Genomic DNA, 26,789 nt, shown 5'->3' on the forward strand with positions numbered 1-26,789 from the left:
TTCTATTTTGTAACTTTTTTTGGTAAACAAGCTGTCCTTTGTATGTGTAAATCGGGTACATAGCCAGTCATGTATTTTTTTTTCTTCGTAATATCTCAACTAAATCCAATATGCAGAGATCTGCTGAGGCTAAAAAATGAGAATGGCGCAGCCAGACAAATATCGTATGAAAACAAAACTGTCCGTTGGGTTATTTTGTTATCCAGTCAAAACTGGTACCAACAGATACCATATTCTCGAGTTTATCCAGCTTACTATAGCTTTTTCCCCCCACACAGATGCGCATTTCCACTTCCGTAAATATAATCCAATAAAACCAAAAATCATAAATCTACTTAACATTTAAATGATTATTGGTAACTGAAAAAATGTGTTGCTATTTTAAGAAATCCTGTACATTACATTGTGAAACTTAGGTCACTTAAGTTCAGTGATGAAGTGAAAAAAATAGATGTCTATTTCGTCATCAGAATATTTGACAGAGGTGATTTACCAATCAGGGAAACATTGTGCATGATCAAAAGGTCTGTCGGCACAGAGGCATACCAGGAGCAATAAAAATCGTCAATATACAGTGTGACAGGGACATTCGGTGCAAATTAGGAGCAATTAAAATGGATAATGCACAGTATTAGACATAAGAAGTATGAACCAGCAATTGTGTGTGAATAAATAATGCAAATTAGATTTTTGAGCAGCCAATAAAAATGTTTGTCTGCAGTTAACATTAGGCTACGAAACAACATACGTTGACCTCTGATTGACAGACATGTTTACAAAAGAGTTGCTTATATTTTTGAAATGTGTACTTCAATTATAACGTATCTTCACACCTTTTATTTGAAAGACCGAAATATAATTACTATTAAAAACATATTTTAGCAGGATTTTTATAATAATGATAATTATCGCCGTTCAGTAATCAACAGCCAATATTATTCGTTGGTGCGTTTGTTTATCTAATTCCATTATTTGATTGTGAAACTTTGTTAAATAATAGCATGTGTATTTATTAAATCTGTGAAATATTGTTTAACTACATTAAGATGAGACTTTGATGAACATAGCACTGTTTGTGTAACAGGCATTACTGACCTAAAGAGGTGCGACCGGTAGACGTTGATTTTTTATTTGTTTTACATTATTATTTATTTGATATGCTACACATTTTCAACCAGAAAAAAATCTTCTCTACGCCTCTTGTGAAAATTAATTTGTCTGGTCAATATTTTATAATATATTAATATTTCGCTACGATTCTACCAGATTTATCATAAATCTAAAGATGTGGGAAAGTGACATCACGCGCACCTGTTTTTATACAGCCAATTCACAAACATAGCCACGCATAATGATTTGAAGAAATCGGTGAATTAGCGATTTAAATTTTGTTATCATTCGTTTAATAATATTATTTGAAGGCAGAAAATTTGCAGATTTACTATTTATAGTATTCTATTTCTGATATCAAGTTTTTATTCTAACATTGCTTTTCCCTTTAACCATTATCATATACCCATAGCAAACATAATGAAACATCTGTAAATATTATCCTTTTTTTAGATAAGGCATAATTAAGAAATCAAAACAAAACGCAATATTTGAAAATTTAACCAAATTGGATATTGGTATATGGAAAAACACACTGATCATATATTGTAAGACATTGGTTACGAGAATCTATCAATCTAAATGATTTAACATAAATGTTACAAACTCAATCAAACCGAGTCTGCAATTTTCCTATATTTTAATTGCAAACAAATTCTTCCAGACCTCTTCCAGATCATTAAACTTGTTTTCAATCCATATTTATAATGTCAAATGATACATGCTTGTGAATTTGCTAAACAAAATGAAAGTTAACCAAATTCGAAGCTACTAATATCGTACAACATTTATTCAAATACCTTCATGCCTGCATAACATCACTTCAATGTGCTCGAAAACTTGCAGCGATTTATCCACTCAATTGTTTCATCTAGTCGATTGTTAAATGATTTAGCGGATAGATTGAAATAAATGTTTTTCTCAAAAGTATCTAATAATGGATCGAATGTAATGGCATATTTCCATACATGATGGAAAGCTGACGGGTGTTTTGAAAGTTTTATTAAGTTTGTAACAAGAAATGATTCAAAAATACACATGGTTCTAAGCATTTTTCTATTAAAGGAAGTCAAATAACTTTGAGGATCTTTATGAAAAAATGCTGATTCATTATCAATTAACCATATTTTACCATTCGATGACATAAGGGCATTACGTGCACATTTATCAATTGATCGGTGGCCAACGCCAATTCCGTATTTCTTCAACCTTGAAATAAAGAAAAAAACGAATACTTATAATCAATTTATTCAATTTCTTTGACAAATATTACTCTTCAAAATGAAGAGATTAGTCTAATTAAAAAGTATAATTAAAAAACAAGACCTACATTACATATGTTTATTTAAGACAATATATGAAAGTTGTAATAACAGCTTATCATTTGCATAGTTTGCTTTAAGAAATATTATTTTTTTTATCAATCGGTCTTACCCTTTCTCCGAAAATTGTTTTGGATATTGCATATGATGTTTTAGGGTTAGGGTTACCCTAACCCTAACCCAAACCCTATATGATGTTTTTGTGCGTGATATAAGTCAATAAAATGATAAAACTTATTAAACAATATATCAACTACAATACGAGTTTCTTTACTTCATAATTTTATCTTAAGGGTTTATATGAATAAACAATACATATGGTAATAAAGTGTCGGGACATATTCTAGTGTCGCTAAAATTAAGATTCAATGGAAAGCTTCGGAGCTATCGAGTACTGTTTTTATTTATTTATTGTTTATATTTATATTTTTTATTTGTTAACTATTAAGAGTTTTACTGTATATAATCAACCAGGTTTACTGAACGACGATTTTGTTGTGAGTGCATCTTTCTTTTTTTGTACTTTTAGTTCTTTCGAATCTGGTTTTTCTTTTAATCAGGTGGTTCCAGAATTCGATATTTAAATATTTTCTAATCACTCGTAGGTATGTTGCTTGCATTTAAATTTGCCGTTGACTGTTTATCTGCGATATTCAATCGTCATAACATCTTCTTTCAAAATTCCATTTTATTTAGTTTTCCTATTGTTTTCTCGTTTTGAGCACATGCTTTTTAATTTAGAACCATATGCCACTTTCGATGAATGACACATTGAAGGTTTATCGATAACAACGATTTGACATCTTCGGATGTTTCAAATTTGTTGAATTCTGTTTAAGCCGGTGCTTTGGGTGTGGAGGAATTTTTTTGTTTGCTTTTTATGAAATGAGCTGTAATTATGGTTTGAATTATGGTCGCCATTGGTCGGTTTCATTAACTTTATATGCCAAAATAAATGCATTTCAGTAAACATAAATGAAAACAATTCATGATAAAAAGATAGTTAATGCACTATTCATTATGGTTTATATCTGAAAGTACCTGTCATTATGCTCGATTAAGTTGTCAAAAATGATCATTGTGCCCCACTGAATAAGCTCCGATATGGAAGTATTACTTCTAAGCGTATTTGTATTATAAATTACATCACTGTCCACTGGCTTCCCTGATGTAACAGCATCTTTTATGACCGAAGGCATGAATACCTTTTGACTGCAAATAATGTTAGCATAGCGATGAAATTACCTTATGCTTATAGAAATAAAAATGTTTTCCTGTTCTTTCAATGAAAACGGAATTCGCAATAATTTAAGTATGTAAATAAGAATTATACTTTACGTTTCTGTTTTCTGAAGACAAGCAGACTCATTTACAATTTACCAATAAAGCAAGAAAGAGAACAGGCAGTTAATAAATTCAGTAACAATGCCTTTCCAGATTTTCTTTCATGAGGTTCTTCATTTAAAACATCTGCTTTAAAACATGCCTGTCGTGTCAAGAAGTAGTGTCATTGTAACGTTAAAGCATGTTGAATATATAAATATGTATCAAGCATGGTCAAGTAATATTGAGTAAGTTGAAATAATGGCATTTTCTGTTTTATCGTTCAATTGTTTCGGAATAAGTAATATGAAATTTTTAGTCGTAATAAATATACATAGTTACAATAATGCCACAGAAAATTATTTAAGTGGGCAACATATATTTTAGGTTAAATGTTACATTTTTCGTGTTACACCGAATTTTCCGAACGTCAATATTTGTGTTAACTTTAATTCCTAGCACATACCTTCGAGATAAAAAGTTACAGCAATATTGTATCACTGTAAAAGTATTTTTCAAGTGAATTTATAAAATCATAAAACACATGAGTATATTTTTACCTTGTGTCTGGGAGCCACCTGATCATTGCAACTAATTCATGTTCTCGCCAGCCTAGTTTGATAAAATCAGTTCCTTTCCACAATGGAGAAGATATATTTGAAATCACTACCTCTGGAACATTGTCCATACCAAGTAAGCGAGATAAGTAGAAAGCAAAGGATTCAGCTATTAAAAAATGATAAATACCTCCAGTTAAGTTTATGATTTTAATCAAATCACGAGTAAACACTTAGATAAGAAAATCAACTGAATGAAGCCTTCAAATCGTCTTTAAATCACAATTGGGTTTTAACAAACTATATTTTTTCAGTTTATTGACATTCTTTCTTTGTGCTTACATTTATCATTTTTGTGTACAATTCTTTTTCTGCCGATTGCAGCGTAGATTGCACGAAATCAAAAAATGTAATTATGATGTTAGAGTTTTATGCAAGGGAAAGGAAAACGTAATGTCGACTTTGATAGAAATACAGACAAAAAAACTTAATTTTTAGAATTTTTATTTGATTACATGTTCTTGTTGCTATCGTAACAATGTCCAATGTCGGCTAAATCCTCTATATGAAAGAAGTTGTGCAGCGGTTGTAACATATTTATAATGACGAAATGGCTTTTATCAATTTGTCATTTGGGTTTTTTATCAGTTTACCGGCTCATAGATGTTTTAAACGCTAATTCGGTTTTTGAAAACATGAACCACACCCACGTAAAGTTTGTGAAGATACAAACAGAAACTATTCACATTAAACACATAAAAAGCAAAAATTGTGACGTTTCTGTGAATGACATATTTGAAACATATTAAATGCAGAAAGGAATAATTTAAATGTATAATATGTAAAAATAATTCGCTGTAGACATTCACGTTTTATAAAACAACATACATGCACTTTATATTATGTTTTATTTTCATCCAATGCGATGTCTTTACATAAGCTTATTTGCCCTATTTATTAACATAAAACAATTTTTCTAGTAACAGTGACATTGACCTTGATCTTATGGGGGTCAAAAGCAATCCAAGTTGAGACTTTCAATAGGAGTGCTATAAAATAGGCTTAAATCAAATGTGTATGTTAGTCTAGCTATGGACAGGAAACAAACTTTCTTTTAAAGTATCAGTGACTTTGACCTAGACCCTTATGGCAATACAGAAATCTCAAGTGAGATCTTATTTAGCCGCACCATCTTGTTTGACGTCTAAGTCTTACACCAATTTATTAATCGGGATTTTTTACTTGAAATCCTTGTTGATAGCAAACCACCTACCTGAGTCATATTCATTAATTGATATGAAATATGAATGTTTAACATTACAAGCCTTTGAATTACACTCATGCCGCTATGAATTACACTCAGTACAAAAAGAAACGCAACTTTTTCATTTTTTAAATTTTTTAGGTTTATACTAAATTTGGACAAACAATTTTCCCTTTAATATTCTCAATGACATTTTATTGTTAACTTGAGTACAAAACGGCATTATTTTTAACCTCCCTCAATGCAGTTTAAAGGCAAACTGTACAAACCACATTTCCACGTGCACACCGTGCTCTATAGTTTACCGATAGTTTCTATACATGTAGCCGTGTAGTGATGAATCGGTACACATGAAAAACAAGTTTATTTGAACTGTCAGTACTTTATAACCATGCCGCGCCTTGCTGAACATTTGCGGAATCAAGCAATTGGTTTACTTGAAGCTGGTGTTTCGAAGATTGACGTTGCACGGCGATTTAATTGTCATGTTAGCACTATCACTCGTCTACAGAATAGGTACAATGCCTCTGGCAGTGTCAAAGACTTACCAAAATTCGGTCGACCACGAATAACCACTAGGAGACAGGATGTGAATATTCGAGTGGGGCACCTACGTAATCGATTCGAAGCGGCGTCCTCTACAGCTAGACGAACAATAGGTTCTTACGGGTAGGTGAAAATATTGCTATCTTTCCGAAATTCTTCCTCTTATCAAATTTTGAGCTGTTCACATTTTGATGAGGTTTGCCCTTTTTGAGACGTTGCGTTACTTTTCAGGCGCAGTATACACGCAAACACAGTTCTAAATCGGCTTAAGGAAGTTGGTTTGAAGTGTAGGAGACCCCTCAAGGCATCACGCCTCACTGCACTTCACAAACGGGATCGACTACGGTGGGCTAGAGTGCACATAAGAATGATCCGTAGATTCTGGAGCAGGGTACTTTTCTCTGACGAAACTTAAATAGTGCTGAGCAGAGCCGATGGTCGTGCACGTGTTTGGAGGCGCAGGAACGAGCGTTATGCCGAAGCCTGTATTCAGACTTTTAATCGTTGGGGTGGTGGCTCCATTCACATATGGGCAGGGATGTCACAGTTTGGAAGAACAGATCTTGTAGTGTTCGACCGTGATGTCAATGCTCAGACATATGTCAATGATGTTCTAGCACCTGTTGTCGTACCGTACATGAACCGTCATTTTCAGGGACATGGGACACTTCAACAGGATAACGCTCGCCCGCACACAGCACGTTTGACTCAAAACTTTCTTGCTCGGAACCACATTAATGTGCTAGACTGGCCTGCAATGTCGCCAGATATGGCACCTATTGAACACTTTTGGGACGAGCTAAAACGTCGCATTTATGAGCATCAGCCACAGCCCCAGACGGTGCAGGAACTTCGTTGTGTCGCAGTGCAGGAGTGGAATAACATTCCCCAGGCATCCATTGCTATGTTAGTGACCTCTATGCGTCGCCGCTGCCAGGCGCTTATCAATGCTAGGGGTGGACACACAAGGTATTGAAACTGAAATTTTCGTGATCGATAGCGCTGTGTTTAAACTGCTGAAACTTTCGTAATTTTGCAGGTATCAATGAAATTGTTGTGTTATTGAATAAAGCATGGATGAAATATTGAAAAGGTATTGAAGTTTTTTCTGCACCACATCCACTATGGGAGATGACCAGGTATATATACAGTTTGCGTTTCTTTTTGTACTGAGTGTATTTCAAAATTATGGTCATGTTCTATGTTTTAATTTTGATCTGATCCCTTCAGTTAGATATCACTCATTGAATCAGCATATACTAGGGGTGCACAAGTTGTTGCATTCACGAAAATACTCAGTCAATCTTACTCTTACTCAATCTTACAACTATGTATAGACTAATATTTGTTGTCACAGCTCTCGAGTTACCTCATTTTTTTAACTTATTTTGAAATAAAACCATTAAATTTCTCTCGCAAAGTTTAAGTCCTTGATATTTTAACACGAAATTGAAAGGGATTAAGTCGAACTTAAATGTGTTGATTGTCAAAATATTGGCGATTGGTAAATGTGTCAATACTTTATGATAATTATGACTGACCATATATGTTTGTTTTTGCTACCCATCTCTTATGTCTTACACACATTGTACATCCATCATTTAGTTTGACAATAGCATTGCCTCCATCTCCACATACTGACTGATTTGCATTTATCACCTTCACTACACGTTGATGTGATATTTTTTCTACGCATTTTATGCTGTCAACTTGTTCCATCCCTTTAAAATTATAAACAAGTTTTAAAAAAAATGTGTATCGTACAATGTCATAATATATTTATAAGTAGCCATTTACAAAAAAAATCTATATACCGACAACACTGAGTAACATATTATCCCTACTACTCTGCAAAATATGAGTTTAAAATGTTTGTATTTTAGACAAAAATTCCAATGTTATTGCCGGTGACGCCTTTTCACATATATCTCATATTTCTCAGGAGATAGGAGTAAAAGGGAAAACGGAAAGCCTGAATGGCGTCCAGCATTGTATAAGTAGAATTCTTCTGAATGATTTAAACTGAATGATTTAAAATGATGCACTTAAAAGGACTGTCCATGAACATCTTCTATCAAAGCAAGCCTGCAACATTTTCAATTTTGTCGCTTTGGATGTTGTAAGGTCGTCCATGCCACAATCATTGTTTTTTCCCGCCCTGTACAGGTCGTTAAATGTCGCCCGATACATCAAAGATGCTAATTTTTTTATCCTTGAAAATCGTTTAACACGACATTATTGTGGTGTATACATGTTAAGTGGTACTTTAAGTTTCTTGGATTTTACCTTTATCAACTAGGATGGTTCCAGTTTCACTACTTTATTTGAATACTTTTTATTATAATTTCCCTTAGGATAATATGTTGCCTGTTTTATTAATTTGTCTTTTGACGTCTTGTCTTTAATATGTAGGTTTCGTTACCTCAGCTCAGCTTTCATATTTTTGGTGTTTCCATTGTGCTGTCGCTTAATTCATGTTTGACTGTAATTCTTTTCGTCCATTGACTTTTTTTTAAAATTAAAGGCATTTTATTTGGGTTCGACTTTGCGACTTTGGGGCTGCGTTCATTGAGCGCCGCCTTTCCTTGTCGGTCTTGTTCATCATATTTTGCGCCGTTTTTCATTGATGTTTCTCAAATGCAAATTGGGCCTATTACATGATTAAATGTTGAATTCTGCAAAATCCGGTGCTTAAGGGTTACTAGCTTTTACCTATACCGTCCAACGGATATGAAAATCGTTTCTCGATGTTTGTTACATTAATGCTTCGTATTATTACATTTATAGATATGAGTTAAATCAAAAGTTGTGTTTTACATAACATTGATATTATTACTGTCGAGTTCGTAATTATTTAAGAAATATAAAACAAATGTTTCAACCTTCTTATTTGATTTTGTTTTTCATACTTGTCATAACATCTGAATAAAAGAATAAAAAAATATATATAAAACAATCTTACCTTTTGGAACAAATGTCTCTGCATAATCATTCCAGAAGATCCCATCCTTAAATAAAATAAAATTGTTGGATCTTGTGTTTTGATATTTCATATTCAAAGATGTTTTTTTAAAATTACCATTTTGTTGAAAAGAAACACAAAATAAAGAAATTAAAACCACGCAAAGTAAACAACATAGTTTAAAGCTAAATATCATATTATTGTTCATAATGAAACGAATTAAACCGTGAAATACGAAAAACATGTGTGGTTTGATCAATTTCATACATCATAAATACATTGTTATAGCGCCATGATGTACTATAGGATTTTTGACATGATTTAAGTTTTACAAATCATATGCATTTATTATTTCAAGGATGTTAAAAGATTGTTTTAAGATGTTTGCATTGCATGTTTGTGAGCAATAGGCGACGGTAGACACAATATACTGATAATAGATCCTTATAATAACAGAAACAAGTTAAGTCATGTTGCCTCAAGTGAGGTGCACCTAAGTTGTCAAAAATTAACTATTATCTTGAACATCGTAAGTTTGCCATTACATCTATTTCTATTTATTTGTTGCAATTCTGTTGGAAGAACCTCAATCCTTTAACAGGTTTTGGAATAAACTGGTTTTTGTGAACAGTCATCACCAGAGCTGCATCAGTACTAAGGGTGTAGTACTTAAGTACCAGTACCAGTACTTGGCAAATTATGCAGTACCATTACCAGTACCAGTACTAGATTTTAGCTCGGTACTGCAGTACCAGTACTTTTTTTGGTGAAGTAATTAAGTATCAGTACCATTACTTTTATATATTCATCAAAGTTTGAATAAATACAGTGTCAAACAAATAATAGCAAATATTATTCAGCAAAGAAATAAAATCATTATTTACTTTAAAGCTGCATGCCTCCAGATGACCCAAAATATTTCAAGAAAATTAAACTTGGAAAAAAATTACTAAAACTTTGAGAAAAGTAAACAAATTAAAGATTCAAGTGATAAATTATATCTTATGTGCAATTAATGACTGTATTTTGTAGTATTTATCACCATATTTCTACTGCGTTACTAACGCAGTAGGGGCTATTTATGCATGTTTTGACCTTTTTTTGGTAATTTACATGGATTTTAAGTGCCGATTGTAAGGTGTCAAGTACTTTCTTTGTTCATTTATTTAAATACATTTTCAAAATTTTCATGAAAATTAGGATGAATCTGGAGGCGTGCTGCTTTAAAGTTAACATAACATATTTACAACTTTATAGTTTTAACATACTTTTTACAAACAATATTTACAACATATATTCATGTCATATCTAATTGTTTAGTAACCAGTCAACTGTATAAATACAATGGAAACATCTTTCATTTAAAACACAACAGTCTTTTGTTGCCTTTCACACCTTCACACCTCTGTTCAATTTAAACCAAAGTAAATAACAACTTTTTATGGTGCTAGCAATATCACTTTTTTAACTTGAAATGGGATTTTTTAGAATAGAAGAAATTAATTAGTGTTTATTTTGCTCTTTTACTAATAAATACAAAGTAATAAAAGATTTTAATAAGGATATTTTAGGGTAAAGAGTGAAATTAAAAGAGTTATTGAGTCTGTTTATCTTAATTTAATTTTTACTTAAAGTCTTTGGTGCTTTTTATGATGAATACTATGTTAACATTTGAAGGAATATTGCAGCAAATTATCTTTAGATTTGATAACTTACTTTTTCACAAAAATAAAATATAGTTAATGTATTTTACAGCTTTATTTTATGAGAAAAATTGATGTTATTTTTAATTTCAAAACCAAAAGTACTGGGTAATGCAGTAGCAGTACCACTTTTTAAGACAGTAATGCAGTACCAGTACCAGTAGTAGCAAAATTTTGTAAGAGTAATTCAGTATCAGTACCAGTACTTGCAAAATCGCTGCAGTACGTACTGCAGTACCAGTACCAGTACCAGTAATGCAGCTCTGGTCATCACATGTTTTAAATACAGCACTAAATGGGGGTGAAGTGTGGCGTAAATATGTTGAGTTCTAGTCCAGTTAATGGTATTTATTTTACTTACCCTGTACAATTTAATCTTAAACTATGTCTTAAAGACATATTAGAAAATTCTCCATGGGTAATTGATAATTGTTCATCATAAAATTCTTTTAAATTTGAATCAAGTTTTCGTTCTTTCGTGTTCTTCGTTTACCTTGTACCTTTGGTAAGAGCAATGTTGCATCGCTTACATAATTTATTTGTCTCTTCTATTATAGTTTCAGTTTGTCTTATATTCCAAGATATCTCCACAGCAACGATGCATTTCCGTAAACTGCTTTTAGAGTTAAGAAAATATGGATAGAGGGTGATCCCTAGACAGCCAAAGTGTATGATTAAATCATTTATCTCAAATAAATAATAGAAATAATTAAAAAAACATAAATTATAGACAAAATGATGTCACATGGTAAAAGTTTCTATTCTTTAGCGTTGCATTACAATATTTATATATGTATACATGTATTTTTCTCTTTGTTGAAAACAAAACAGCAACAAAACTTGACTTTTAACAATCGCTTTTAAAACTTAAGATGCGCAAAATATATTCATTTTACATGTTTTAATTTTACAGTAAACAATATTTCATCGGTAACAGGTCTCTGTCATTTGCACACTTGGACAGCCTCTTGACGTGTCCGACTATACGACCTCTCATTGTATGAGCGGAAATAAGATAATTTGATTGGTTGTAACAATATGTGACTTTTTTACTTCAACAGTATGTCGCAATATAAAAGGAAACTTTTATGTGATTAGTTTGAATTACAGTAGTTGTAGATAGTAGTAGACGATTTTTTCATTTTGATTTTAATCATGAAAAATATATGAACAATTTACAATTATACCCACATAAAATATATCTCTTTCTTATTAATATCTAACGTTTAGATTTTGGTTTTTGATTTTTCATGAAAACAATTTATGTTTATTTATTGTTACATCTAAGTTAAGAAATAAGACGTCGTTGAATGTTATATAGCGAATTTAAGAAACACAAACAAATTTTCTGTTTTTAGCATAGTTAATAGTTTCAATGAGCATGGAAACAGACACACGTTTAGAAAATGACATCAGACGTTGGACAAATGCGCGTACACTACGCGAAATAAAAGAAGTTACAGCTTAGGGTTATCATTGTTGTGTAAATTTATATAATTTTAATGCAGTTATTGTTTTTATTCGAATAGTATGCAATAAAGAGCAAAAAGCAACACTACATTGAAACGGAAATCTGTAAAATTGCAAAACTGCAAAACTCTAGTTGCATTTGGACCATCAGAAATTCGACAAAGCAACGCTATAAGTGATATACATATAATGTTAGAGATATAGAATTTTTGTACTAATTATATCACAGAATTTCATAAAATATTATAACAATTTGACAACGTATAAAGTTATGTAATTACAATATACACTGCATATATAAAATAAGGACAATATTCTTACCTTTCAGCAACAGTGAAGTTTGAAAAGCATAGATTAATGCACGTCGGATTAGAGAGGTAGAAATTTTGATTACATAAATGAAGAAATATCTTTATTCAATTTCCATTTTTGCTTCCCTTTTTTTCTTTTTTCAAGGCCCAACAATTTGTGAGCAATTAATTCTCCCCGTTTAAATGATCAGTATGGGTCGAGGAACCAACCCATACTCACCTCAAACAATTATTTTTCATATACCTAAACAGCAATTATAATCTAACATGATTTCATTATTTCATTAGAGTGGGTAATGGTCATACCTTAATTGATAGCAACTTTTTATTAACTAAAGAATGTTAATACAAAATAGATGATTGGATAGTGAGTGTTTGCAAGTGGTTTATAAGTGAGCTTGGTTTTATTAAATATTTCAACAATATTGTTTTAACATTATTGGTTAGGGTTAACTAAACATTTTTAATACAGTTATGTGGACATTGTTTTTAACAAAAGTACATTTAATATAACCGCATCAAGTTTGCTTTTAATTGTCTTGACCCTAAGACATGATAACCGCCGTATGAACACATCTGCAGATGATTCTTAATCAAATCGAGCCTGCAACATTTTACAATTTTGTCGTGTTGGACTTTCTTTAGGGATTCTGTTTTTCTCTGTTTGTCACATTAGTGTTATTTGTGCCGTGCGGTAGCTGTAAAAAGGCTCCCTGTACATTTAATCAATGATGTTATATTTTCGATTCTTGAAGATCGTTCAGCAAGACATTCTTGTTGTGTATAAATTTGAGATGTTATTTTTAGTTTCTTGTATTTAGTCTTTTTCAACTTGGGTAGTTTTGAATACTGTATAATCACCTTTAGGATATATTGCCTGCTTTTTAATTTGTCTTTTGACGTCTTGTCTGTCATGTGCAGGCTTCATAACCTCAGATCCCCTTTAAAAATTCCATTTTATTTATTTTTGCCCATTTTCTTCCCGTTAAGGGCACATGCATTCTTTTACTAGGGAACCATACGTCTCTTTTCATGGAATGACACTGCTGTGTCACATTGAAGATTCCATGCTAACTGCCGTATGAACATATCTGCGGATGTTTCTAAATTCAAAAATTTAAATGCTTAAGCAGGTGCTAGGGGTCGTTGTCGGTAACTTGCACTTTCCAGTACTGTCCATGAACAGGCTCAATCAAACCGAGCCTGCAGTGTTTTACAAATTTGCCGTATTGGACTTTCCTTAGGGATTCTGTTTTTCTCTATTTTACTTATTATTATCTGCGTTTAATTGCGTTTAAAGTGATTCAAGTAAAATCTGTCAAAGTATACCGGCTTCATAAAAGATACTTTGAGTTTTCTTTTATTGAACAGTACTGTTTGAATAACAATAAGAACATTTTCTTATCCAAACAAATAGGTCGAAAGGTGTAAAAACAATAACTCTCGGCCAAATCGTACATTAAAATGGTACATGAAATAATAATCATAGAGTAATTTGAATAAAATCAAAATGTGGTTTAAGCTGCACGCCTAAACATAAGAAATAAACGTAAGAAAATTGTTTCTATGTTTAAATATGAATATGTTTTCCCATTTACATTGGTTTGCAAAAATAAATGTATATATGATAGTTTTTTTTCATTATTCCCCTTACTTTAAAAAAAATTCATATTCTTGTCAAGCCAAGCATGATTCTCTAAGCGGACAGCTTTAACTAAGTTTATAGATTTCATGATTATTTTGGCTCGACACCTCTAATACTATAAACTTTGTTAAGCTTTATATCTATATAATTCGGTCAAATACATATATACATGCATTTGTCTTTTTGTATTTGTTCATTATCTATAAAAGTAACATTAAGCATGGTAGTATTCAAATATGTGTTATTCAGACATTAAATGTATGCTTAACTGATATAGATAAGTCTATATGTCTGAGGCTGTACAGAATGAATACAGGTAAAAAAGCAAAGTAAACTTGACGGCACCGCCCCTTTACAGGCTAAATCAAACCGAGCCTGGGACATTTTCAATTTTGCCGTGTTGGACATCTTTAATGATTCTTATTTTCTCTATTCTTCAACTAGAGTACCTTATGAACGTTGTGTTTTTTGTTTTTATGCAAAAAAGAGACATTTCAAAATATAATATTTTGTCAGAGTTGTGTGAAATTTTTACGTACGGAGTAAAAGATCTATCGAGGCTTTAAATATTCTACTGACTAACCATTTTATCAGTATGCTATGGACATATGAATAAATCCAAAACAATATTACATTGATTGCAGCTTTAATTTTTTATATCATTCAAATACTAATTCGCATTGTATACGGTCCCGTAAGTAAGTTTATGACTTACAAACTTATAATCAAATAAATATTAATTAAATGATTTCAATAAGTCCAAATGAACAATAACTTTATAACCATTACCTATAGTACATCTAACCAAATAATATGATTGACAGACAACGTGATAGAAATGTGTGGGATATTGGTATCAAGGCGCGGAGTCATGGTATAAAACTTCGTATATTACTACTACTCATGTCTGTAGCAATCTTAAATAAGCTGGAATTAAAATAATTCTTATTTCTCCTTTAAACGTTTATTTATTTAATTTTTAACATCACTTCTTTTACATTTACACAACCTAAAACAAACTAACTAAACGTGATAGTAATTCTTTTTAAATACGTCGTATTGCACTTAAAAATCAAGAAATAAATGAAAACCGTGTAAACATTGTGAAACATAAACCTGCCGGTGACACACTCGGTGGTAACAACAATTCACCGGCGATTATAACAATTCAGTGCCAATCAGGCGGATATGAATAAAATAAACAATAATATTTTCGCGTTTTTCGCGACACACCCGACCAAAATTTATTGTTACACAAAGTTATCATAGTATTCTTGATTGGCACTTATATGTGTTTCAATTTCATCTTCTCCAATATATGTCGTCTTCTTCGTAAAAGTTAATATCAAAGTTTGTGTCCTTGTTGTAACTTCTGACGGCACTACATCTGTGCATTTGTTGTCAATGTTTTCATGTGCAGATTCATCATCACTGCTTCGAATCACTACATAATTTTCAACACTTTTATCACTATAATTGAATTACTAGCATCAATAGCATAGTTGTTGTTGTTTTCGTCTTTTGTACTTACGTCAGTATTTATATCATATTTAGCACTAATGGTGTCACTAAAGAATCATGATCACTTTCTCTTTTTTTGCTGCGTACCAATATAATCACTTTCCTGTTGACAGTCATTATAGTCAAATGCGTCATTTTCTGAAACTGAAAAAAACTATTCTATTTAATTAAACGCCTATTTATATATACATATTCAATGGCGTTGTACAAAAGGATAATAAAAGTATGTACATATAGATAAAAAAAACACATATGAATGACAAATGAACTACAAAAAGTATGTTAAAGATATCAGCCGTGTAAAATATAAAAAAATAGTTATAGCCTGTACACACTAACACTAACGGAGATATATTTAAATTCTTTTTATAACTTAAAGTACACATACAGGGCTGCATTACGGTATATTATTTATAAAAATATCTGTTTATTAATGTCATAATATACAGTTAAAATTATGAAAAAATAAGGTATATATACTTGTTCACACTAACACGGACGGACAGACATAGGAATATTCAAATTATCTTTTCTTTTCTAAAAGTACACATACAGCCCGACAATATAGTGCATTATTTATTAAAATATTGAAAAAAATATTTATAAAAGAATTTATTCTTAATGTCATAATAAACAAATAAAAATGATGAAAACGCCTATTTTCTTAGCCTTGCGCTATTTTGACAACAGTATAATTATATACTTGTACACACTAACACGGACGGACTGACAGATATTTATCTAAATTCTACTTTTTATCTTAAAGACCACATAACATCCTACAATATGGTGTTAGGGTTACGACTAGGGATAGGAATAGACCATATTACGAAGACTGAATATCGATTTTTGAACATTTTGAGCATTGCTCCCCCTATCTATCAAATGTTGTGACGTCACGTTTGTTTTGTTACCCAAAGATGTTTGGGTTACTTTTCTTCAGTTATTAGATGAACTTCAATGGTGGATGTTGTGCATATGCTCTTGTATCGATTTTTGGAATTTGTTTTGATCAGTAATATAATTAAGGTTGGCAAGATTTCAGTTTATTACATACATGTTTTGAAGTAATTCATTTGATTTAGTATTATTGAAATACTTTTTTATACTTATATTTGCGACTTATGGCCAACAGCCAATACATAAATACATAATATACATTCAAATTATACAAGTTGTGAATGGCAAGACAAGTGTTATAGTTTAATCAACATTTTGCGTTAACAACATAGCATGTCATGTTCAAGTTGTTAAAAAGTAAATGTACTAATACAATGTTTTCGTTTTTCAAGAGCATAATATATACATAGCTAGATTTTTTACAACTGATACATTATTGATTGACATTTAAGTATTAAAGTTATGTAAAGTAGAACGACATTGAATTTTTCATTAAAGTACTTTAAACGTAAACTAGTATATAGTGGGCAACTAAGGAGGAAATGGTACACCATTTCAACTAAATTTTGACAATATATACAAGTTTTCTCTTCTCGTGATAATTTCAGATGCCGCCCCTTTTCAATCATAAGTTCATGTGAAGATGTTCTAAATGCAACTAAGGTCTTTCTGAATTTATATTTATCAATGTAGTCTAAATACGGTTCAAGGCCAAAATTTTGTTTAAATGTACATGTATGATAAAAATAAAGTTTACTTGAATCCTGGCATTTACTCGATCAGTTTTGACGATCCATATCAGTTAAGCGTTGAGAATAAACAAACACAAAACGATTAATATTACTACCACCTTGGGCATCCCAAACGTAACCAAACCAAAGGTGGTATAGAATGCATCTGATAAGATTTTCTGACAAAACGATAATGTGGCATAAGTAATATTCGGAACCAATATTTTACAGCCTATTTGGCAATAACACAGTACATGCTATGGCGTCCACAGTCACCAAAGACTGCTGCATTACATGCCTTGATTGAAGCATTCATACAACGCTTACATGCATATAAATGTACCCGCTCAACTGAATCCTGTTTATCAAGTCCCCAAATTTCAGCCCCATACAATAATATGGTGTTATTTTACTGTCAAATAATTCTAAAAAAAACATTGATATAGAACAAGGAAAAAGATGATATAATAATTTTTATAGAGATATAAGTACTCGCTTTGCTTTTACAGATGTACTCTCTGCCATTTTATGCAGCGACAACCTACATGAAAAGTATAATCCCACATAACTAAAACCATCTACGACAGCAAGGGGGCAATCATTGTTGAACCATCTTTCAGCTCCTACAATAGCTCCATTATTTTTAAAAACCATTACTTGAGTTTTATTAATATTGACATTTAGTCCACAAATATTGCACAATTCATGTAGAAAATTAAGTTTACCGCGTAGACCATGAACTGCATCTGCAATTAAGGCTATATCATCAGCAAACATTAACCTTATAATTTCAACTATATCTGGAGTTCACTGGATACCACGTATACTATTTTCTTTGAAAAACATTTTTAACTGGTTAATAAATATAAGATAGGGCTTAAACTACACCCTGACGTAATCCTATTGGGCACTCGAAACTTGAACTTATATTGTTACCATTTCGGACCTTTGCATTAACTGTATGATACATGCGTTGTATTGTATGATATAATCTACCTTTAACACTATTATTTACCAAGGATTTATACAAAGTGATCTCTTAACCGAGTCGAAAGCTTTACAGCAGTCTACAAAGGCCACATATATTTTTCTTCTTTTCATAGAGAGATATTTATTTATTACTGCAAACAAAACAAAAGCATTATCAATTGTGGAATAACCAGAGCGAAAACCTGCCTGTGGTTCAGAAATCCTATCAAATGCATTAACATAAAAAGTAAGACTATTATTCAGAATGTGAATATATAATTGACTGAAAACATACAATAATGTTATACCACTATAGTTATCAGGTACGTTAATTTGACCTTTTTTATATATTGGGACAAGTTCAATCTGCGTCCATTTTAATGGAAAATTACCAGATGAAAACATAAGATTAAAGAATTTCCTTATATACGGGAGAAGAATTTCTAAGCATGTTTTAAAATGTCTTTGGGTCAGATTATCAGAACAAGCCTTATTTACATTGAGGGATTTAATGGCATCTGATACCTCTTCATCTGTTATTAATGAGTCAAAAACAGATAACTCAATATTTCCTTGAATTGGCATTACATCTGTCCTAACGTAAGTATCTACTGAATTAACTTCTGTAGCAAACAAAGACTTAAAATGATCAAACCAGACATTGGTCGTTATTGAGTGTTTAACATTCTTATGATTTTGACATTTTACTTTAGACCAAAATTTTTTTCTCTGGTTATGAATTGAATCCTCAACTGATTTTAATATACTTCTGTTATATGAGATTTGTTTACTTTTGCAAATTCCTGTTTAACATATAAATAAGCTTTCATGTCATCCTGTTTTCTACTATTTCTAAACAGTCTTAATTTTCTATTTTTACATTGTTTCAGACGCTTACATTCATGGTCAAACCATTTATATTTACTTTTATTAAAAGAATTTTTAGTAAGCATACCCTTTGTAAGAGGTCTACTTGATTGGAGTAAAATGTTTTCTCCAATCTCTTCAATATCTCCAGTTCAGTGTCAACATTACCTGTGGTTTCTATACATTCACTTACAGCATCAAAATGACCATTTAATTAATATATTTTCAGTGACAATACTTAAATTTATTTTATGCTTTTCAGTGGATTACTGATTCATCCGAGAAAATTATATTTGATAATTTCAAAGTGAAAATTATCAAAATATATATTCACACTTCAATGACGGAACTACTTTTTCAAGATTTTCCCCATGTGGTATCTCAATTTTATTTTTGGTGAATATTCCGACAATTTCAGGCTGTTTAAAGAAAAGAAAAGCTGAAATTGATAAATGACTTATACATGTATGTCAAAAGTAATAAAAAGAAGAAAACTTATAGTAAGTTACTTCTATTCATTCAAATTACCAATCACCAAATATCGTCTCTGTAATTTTTTGTTTCATTTTTACAGTCTGAAAAATACATTCCTTCCACATGAAAAACTGCTCTTGATGACATTTGGGAATATTTAAGTATCCTACCAGTAATAACTGCCGTGTGCTTTATGAAAACTTGAAAAGCAATGGCATTTTACAGTCGAAGAATATGTAAACAATACCGCGTTTGTAAGGCTTCCACGTTTTCCAATTTCCTATCCACTTTTTGGAATGTTTACACATCTGTCAACACTAATTAATTGTCTGTTACAATCCTCTAATAAGTTTTCTTTCTTTTAAAAAGGTGTATGATTAACAAATCCAAATTATATCCCTCTGAATCAACCACAATTATTTTCATCCAGTGAAATACACAACTTTAAAAATGGCGTGCTTACATTTAACATAGCCAGGACTAATATAAATCCGCAGTCAGTATTAGAAATATGGATGGATGGTTGGACTTTTTCTCCTACTAGAAGTATTTGTTTTTATTATTTAAACATACGATAAGACATATTTTTTTAATAAGATGAATACTATCACCACCATTTAACGTTGATTGTGGAACATATTTTTCAGCCCATGATTTCTTGTTTTAATGAGAAATTCGACTTTTTTGCAGCTCTAGTTGGGGAAAACAGATTTTTATATTAATGTTAATATTAAGGAAATTCCGTTTTAACTTGTTTCTAAGCATAAAATTAAAAAAAATATGTTTGTTTGTTGTGTAAGATGTAATATATATATTTCTATCTTATCTCGTGAACTTTAAAAACAGTATTCTCACTCGTGGCTACGCAACAGAATACTACTTTTTAAGCCCACTCGATGAAATAAAATTTCATCTTACACAAAATAAAACAAATATCCTGTATACATATCTGAATTTTGACCGCTTAAATCACATTTATAAACAAACTCATTATTCATTATATGGTAAGGGTAAGGGTCTCCGATTACGGTGTCGGGTTAGGGTGTCAGGGTGTCAGGGTGTCAGGTAAGGGTAAGGGTGTCGGGTTAGGGTGTCGGGTTAGGGTAAAGGATAAATACGAAATGCAACAACGGTTTATGCAACACTTTTTTTTCTGATTGGTCAGAACAGTCATTTGTTTTTTTTTTTCAATATGTATGTGCTAGCTTTTAAAAACAAATTGAATGAGACAATGTCTTTTTTGATGTTGCTTTGTTTGAGGGAAAAGATCTTGTGTGTGTTATTTAAATGGTAGATCAAAATATTTATAAAACGTGCAGAATGTGAATTGAAATTTTTTGATTTGGATATTAATAAATGATAAACATGGATTATGGCAATTTGTATATGGTATTCCATAATAACGTAAATGATTTCGATAGGAAATATTTGCTTGTGTTAGATTTGTGTTATGCAGTGCAGTTGCTTAGTAGTGTTCGATGCCGGCGATGGATGATGATAATTGATAGGTAGTTGACTGAATCATTGAGGAAAAAGCAATTTGACTATGCGTTATGAAATAATTATGAACAGTTGACACAGCGTTTAATTTTGCTTTAGTTCATGACTACTTGCGATCTTTAGGGACAATGAATTTTGAGTAAAACCTGGCGACAATGAGTTGGGTGGCGCCCAATGATACCCCTTCCTTTGAGAAGCTAATACCGGCTATAAGTCCGTGCAGGGACAAAGTGCCTTTTTCTGATTAACAAAGATAAGATTCTTTTGGATAAGATTTAGGGTTAGTGGCAGGAATAAAATAGTTCAGCCCTTTTTTAACTTTGTTCACCCATTTTTTTATCGTGGTTAAACTTCGATCAACTTCCTCTTTCCTTCTTTCACGGCTGCATCTATCCTGATTTGTTACTGAGCCTGATATGATTCAAGATGAAATGAATTTCAACCGAAACTAATCCAAAGCTGATCCGATGCTTACAAAAGACTTGAACTGATCCTGATCTGTGGCTGAACCCGAGCTGAAATGATAAAAGCTGAACCGGATTTGATCCGGTGCTGAACCGAAGCTGATCCAAACCTGAACCGAAGGTGATACGAAACTGAACCGATCTTGATTTGTTACCGAAGCTTGGCTGAGATGATAAAAGGTAATCCAAAGCTGAGTCGAAGCTGATCCGAAGCTAAACAAAAAATTATAGGAAGCTGAACCGATCCTGATTTGTGGTTGAACCCGAGCTGAAATAATAAAAGTTAAACCAAGGCTGATCCGAAGCTGAACCGAAGCTGATTCGAAGCTAAACTAAAGTTGATATTATGCTGATCCGATCCTGATTCGTCACTTAACCCGAGCTAATATGATAAAAGTTAAACCATAGCTTATCCGATGCTGAACCGGAGCTGATCTGATTCTGAACCGGAGCTGATCCGATGTTGACCCGAAGCTGATTCGAAGGTGAACCGAACCTGATCTGATGCTGAACCGAATCTGATCAGATGCTGAACCGGAGCTGATCCAATGCTGAACAAAATCTGTTTTGAAGGTAAACCGAACCTGATCAGATGCTGAACCGGAGCTGATCCGATGCATACCCACAGCTGATTCAAAGGTGAGCCGAAGCTGATCTGATGCTGATCCAAAGCTGATTCGATACTTACCCGGAGCTGATTCGAAGGTGAACCGAAGCTGATCTGATGCTGAACCGAAGCTGATCCGATGGTAAACCTAAGCTGATCCGATGGTGAACCCCGGTAACCCTATTTTTATATTTTCTGTACAAAGGCGTTTACATAAAAAAACATCTCCAAACATATAGACGGATCCACTATATGGTATATTCCGTGTCAGGGATACAGTTGATTGTGACTCTAATTCTGGGTCTCTCGAGCAAAGGCCCTGAAATTATTGCACCTTAGAAATATAATTGGGATTACAGTGATTCTTAGATTTAGTGAAACCCTAAAATGCAAAGACCTCGTAGTGTTTGCACTTTGAACAAAAGTTGGCACAAGGTCATCGGTTCGAATCCCTGGGTCCTTTATTAAGTATGTTCCATATTATGATGGGGTAACAAGGGGTTGGGAATTTTATTATCCCACTGGTCCTACAATATAACATCACTAAAGTAATTATAACAATATTATCTGAAATTGGAGATTCTAGAACCAGCTTGAGCGGCAGTCAAATTTAAAAACTTAAAGTGTTGAAAGCAATGCTGGATAAATCAAGATTGACAATTTGACAATTGTGTTTCGACTTTCATAAATTTCTCCATATGGAAAACATGAATAGGCCTCTGCGCAGGAACACTAGAATGAGGGTCCAACAAAGTAAAAAAGTCGGGGCCACTTACCGTAAGTACAACGGGTAGGCTCAGCGCTTTGGAGGTACTCTTTCTATATATAGAATCAAAAGGCCTTCATATAGTATAACGTAGGGAAAAAAATACTGAGTTTCGGCAAACCCGTCCACCTAGGGGCCACCTTATTATACCATACAGTATGCTCCAAGAAAAAAACCTACCCCAACTTGGACATCCCCGTGTCTCTTGTATACTATAATCATAGGATTAAAAAACCGGGGTTCGATAAACCCGCCGACCTAAGGGTCACTTTACAATAAATATTGGCCACCATATTGTATGGTTCTAGAAAAAAACCTACCCCGACATGGACCTCCCCGTGGCTCATGTATGCCATAATCATAAGATTTTGAAAAAAAATGGGTTTCGGCAAACCCCCGACCATGGGCCACCTTATTATAGATATTGGCCACCGAAAAGTGTGACCCTAGGAAAAAAATATTCTGGGTTACAAGGTTACAAAAACCTACCGATGCTTACTCCTGTATACAAGAGAAATTCTATGAAATGGGTCACGATGTTTTTTCACTTCTATGTACGTGGCCCTTGTATTGACCAGAGCCGCTCATGAGGCCGACGTATTGCATATATTGTCCGCTGTAAAGTATTTAATACAAGGCCACAGTAAGGGGGTTATGTCCCTTTTAAGATAACCTTGATATGGTATGGTGATAGCCCTAACCCTAACCCTAACCCTTACCCTAACCCTTACAGCCACAGTGTACGGGACATCAATGCCTTTCACTTGATTAGCCGGGCAGAAGCCCTGACAATTTTACACTTTGAGGTCCCGTGTAAGATAGCCTTAATATGGTATGGTTAAAGCCCTTACCATAACCCTCACCCTAACTAGGTTCATCTTTGAATCACCATCGGATCAGCTTCAATTCAGCATCAGATCAGCTTCAGTTTATCTTCGAATCAGCTTTGGTTCACCATCGGATCTGCTGCAGTTCACCATCGGATCAGTTTCGGTTCACCATCAGATCAGCTTCGGTTCACCTTCGAATCAGCTCCGGGTCAGCATCGGATTAGCGTCGGATCAGCATCAGATCAGCTTTGGTTCACCTTCGAATCAGCTGCGGGTCAGCATCGGATCAGCTCCGGTTCAGCATCTGATCAGGTTCGGTTAACCTTCAAATCAGCTTTGGTTCAGCATCGGATCAGCTCCGGTTCAGCATAAGATCAGGTTCAGTTCACCTTTGAATCAGCTTCGGATCAACATCGGATCAGCTCCGGTTCAGCATCGGATCAGCTCTGGTTCAGCATCGGATAAGCTATGGTTTAACTTTTATCATTTTAGCTCGGGTTAAATGACAAATCAGGATCGGTTCAGCATAATATCAACTACGGTTTAGCTTCGAATCAGCTTCGGTTCAGCTTCGGGTCGGCTTTGGTTTAACTTTTATTATTTCAGCTCGGGTTCAACCACAAATCAGGATCGGTTCAGCTTCCTATAATCTTTGGTTCAGCTTCGGATCAGTTTCGGCTCAGCATCGGATCAGCTTTAGATCATCTTCGGTTCAGCTTTGGATTACTTCTTATCATCTCAGCCAAGCTTCGGTAACAAATCAGGATTTGTTCAGCTTCGTATCACCTTCGGTTCAGGTTGGGATCAGCTTCAGCACCGAATCAAATCCGGTTCAGCTTCTATCATTTCGGCTCGGGTTCAGCCACAGAAATGGATCAGGTCAGCTTCCTAAAGTCTTTTGTTAGCATCGGATCAGCTTTGGATTAGGTTCGGTTGAGCTTCATTTCATCTTGAATCATGCAAGTTCGGGCTCATTAACAAATCAGGATAGATGCACACGTGAAAAGAAGGAAAGAGGAAGCTGACCGAAGCTGAACTACGATAAAAATCGGGTGAACAAAGTTAAAATAGGGCTGAACTATTTAATTCTTAGCACTAACCTTTACTCTTTTCCAATATAATCTTAATTTTGTTAAACAGAAAAACGGCACCTGGTCCCCCGGACTTTTAGTCGGTATTAGCTTCTCAAAGGAAGGGGTATCATTGGGCGCTACCCAACTCATTGTCGCCAGGTTTTACTTAAAATTCACTGTTCCTGAAGACCGCAAGTAGTCATGAACCAAAGCAAAATTAAACGCAGTGTTAATGGTTCATAATTATTTCATAACACATAGTCAATCGCTTTTTCCGCATTATTCAGTCAACCACCCATCAATCATCATCATTCATCGCCGTCATCGAACACTACTAAGCAACTACACTGCATAACACAAATCTAACACAAGCAAATATTTCCTATCGAAATCATATACCTTATTATGGAATACCATTATACAAATTGCCATAATCCATGTTTATCATTTGTTAATATCCAAAACAAAATAAAAAATTCAATTCACATTCTGCACGTTTTACCTTTAAAGAAAGGTGGGTACTAGGTTAGTAGGTATGGTAGTGTGTAAGGTGGGTATGGTACTGACTAACGTACAGAAGTAGGTAAGGCAGTGGGTAAGGTGGGAAGGGTACTAAGTAAGGTAGGTAAGGTAGTGGGTAAGGTGGGTAAGGTAGTGGTTAATGTTGGTTAGCTTCTGGGTAGCTTGGGAAAGGGGTTGAGAGGAAGGATATGCTTTGAAAAATGGTCTGTAACCTTCTGCGCAAGGAGTTAAAAGTAAGGCCAACCTTCAAAATTAAGTGGATACCGGGTAAAGAAGATAAGGTAGTGTGTAAAGTGGGTATGGTAAAGGGTAACGTACGGAAGGAGATAAAGGCAGTGGGTAAGGTGGGTACGGTACTAAATAAGGTACTGGGTGAGGTGGGTTAGTTAGTGGGTAATGTTTGTAAGCTTCTGGGTAGCTTGGGTAAGGGGTTAAGAGTGAGGATATTTTTCAAGTAAAGGTCGGTAAGCTTCTGTGTAGCCTAAGTGAGGGGTAAACAGTAAGGCTAATCTTCAAAGTAGGATGAGGGTTAGGGTAAGAAAAAGGGTTGGGTTGAGTTAGGGTAAGGGTTAAGGGTTAGGGTTAGGGTTAGGTTTCTAAATGGATTGAGATAGAGTCAAATGCTTTTCAGCGTTGGTTACACGTTACCTTATGATCAATCTGGGGTCATTTATAGCCTCTCACAAGACCAAAATTTTCTTGGCGATGAGGAGGACTCCGCCCCCTTCAAACCCCCCCAAACAGAAGGGGCCACATCCCCCTTCTGGCAACCCCCTGATGTATCTTTTGGTTGGGGGCCGCGCCGAAAAAGTGGTCACTTTTTTAACAACATTTCTCAAACAAAAACAAGTGTTAGGGGCCTCAATAAGGCATTTTTTCACCATTTGAGACAACAAAAAGGGGTGAAAAAGGTGTGTATAAGGCGTGTATATGAAGTAATTGGTTAAATGAGAAAACGCGCGATATTTACTCCCGGGGTTAATAATCAATTACTCCCAAAGTAAATTCTACCAATAATCCAGAGTTTACTACATGAGTAAATGGTCATTATTCCAAAAGTAAACTATTTTACTAACGGAGATTTATTTCCGGAGCATTTAATCTCATATTAATCTTATTAAATAAAAGAAAGTTTATAAAACATTATAATAATTTATTACTTTCAACAATGACTTTGACATCTTTATTATCAATCATCATCATACTTGCCACAACTTTTTAAAATATCACATTAGAAATTAAAAACAACATTTCAAGCTTAACAATATCAATTTCAAATTGTTTTTGGTCACGAAGGGTGACATCTTGGGGTGACATCTGTCGGTTTTACCCTGTACCATCTAACCCGAACT

At 33.4% G+C, this 26,789-nt stretch overlaps 1 protein-coding gene across 1 annotated transcript in view; it reads right to left on the bottom strand.

Moving 5' to 3' along the window:
• Positions 1-3,473: 3,473 nt before the first annotated feature.
• Positions 3,474-26,789, bottom strand: part of LOC132716481 (four-jointed box protein 1-like) — a gene marked incomplete at its 3' end in the record, with an annotated part of 33,762 nt that continues 10,446 nt past the window's right edge. Inside the window, exons 2-5 of the mRNA XM_060699766.1 lie at positions 9,085-9,130; positions 7,664-7,843; positions 4,316-4,481; positions 3,474-3,644 (exon numbers count right to left, since the gene is read on the bottom strand). Of these exons, the coding sequence (XP_060555749.1) occupies positions 3,474-3,644; positions 4,316-4,481; positions 7,664-7,843; positions 9,085-9,130 (563 nt within the window). The remainder of the gene's footprint in view (positions 3,645-4,315; positions 4,482-7,663; positions 7,844-9,084; positions 9,131-26,789) is intronic.

This window comes from Ruditapes philippinarum, unplaced genomic scaffold (assembly GCF_026571515.1).
Source record: "Ruditapes philippinarum isolate M1 unplaced genomic scaffold, ASM2657151v2 ctg3619_1_1_1_1, whole genome shotgun sequence".
Classification (NCBI taxonomy): domain Eukaryota; kingdom Metazoa; phylum Mollusca; class Bivalvia; order Venerida; family Veneridae; genus Ruditapes; species Ruditapes philippinarum.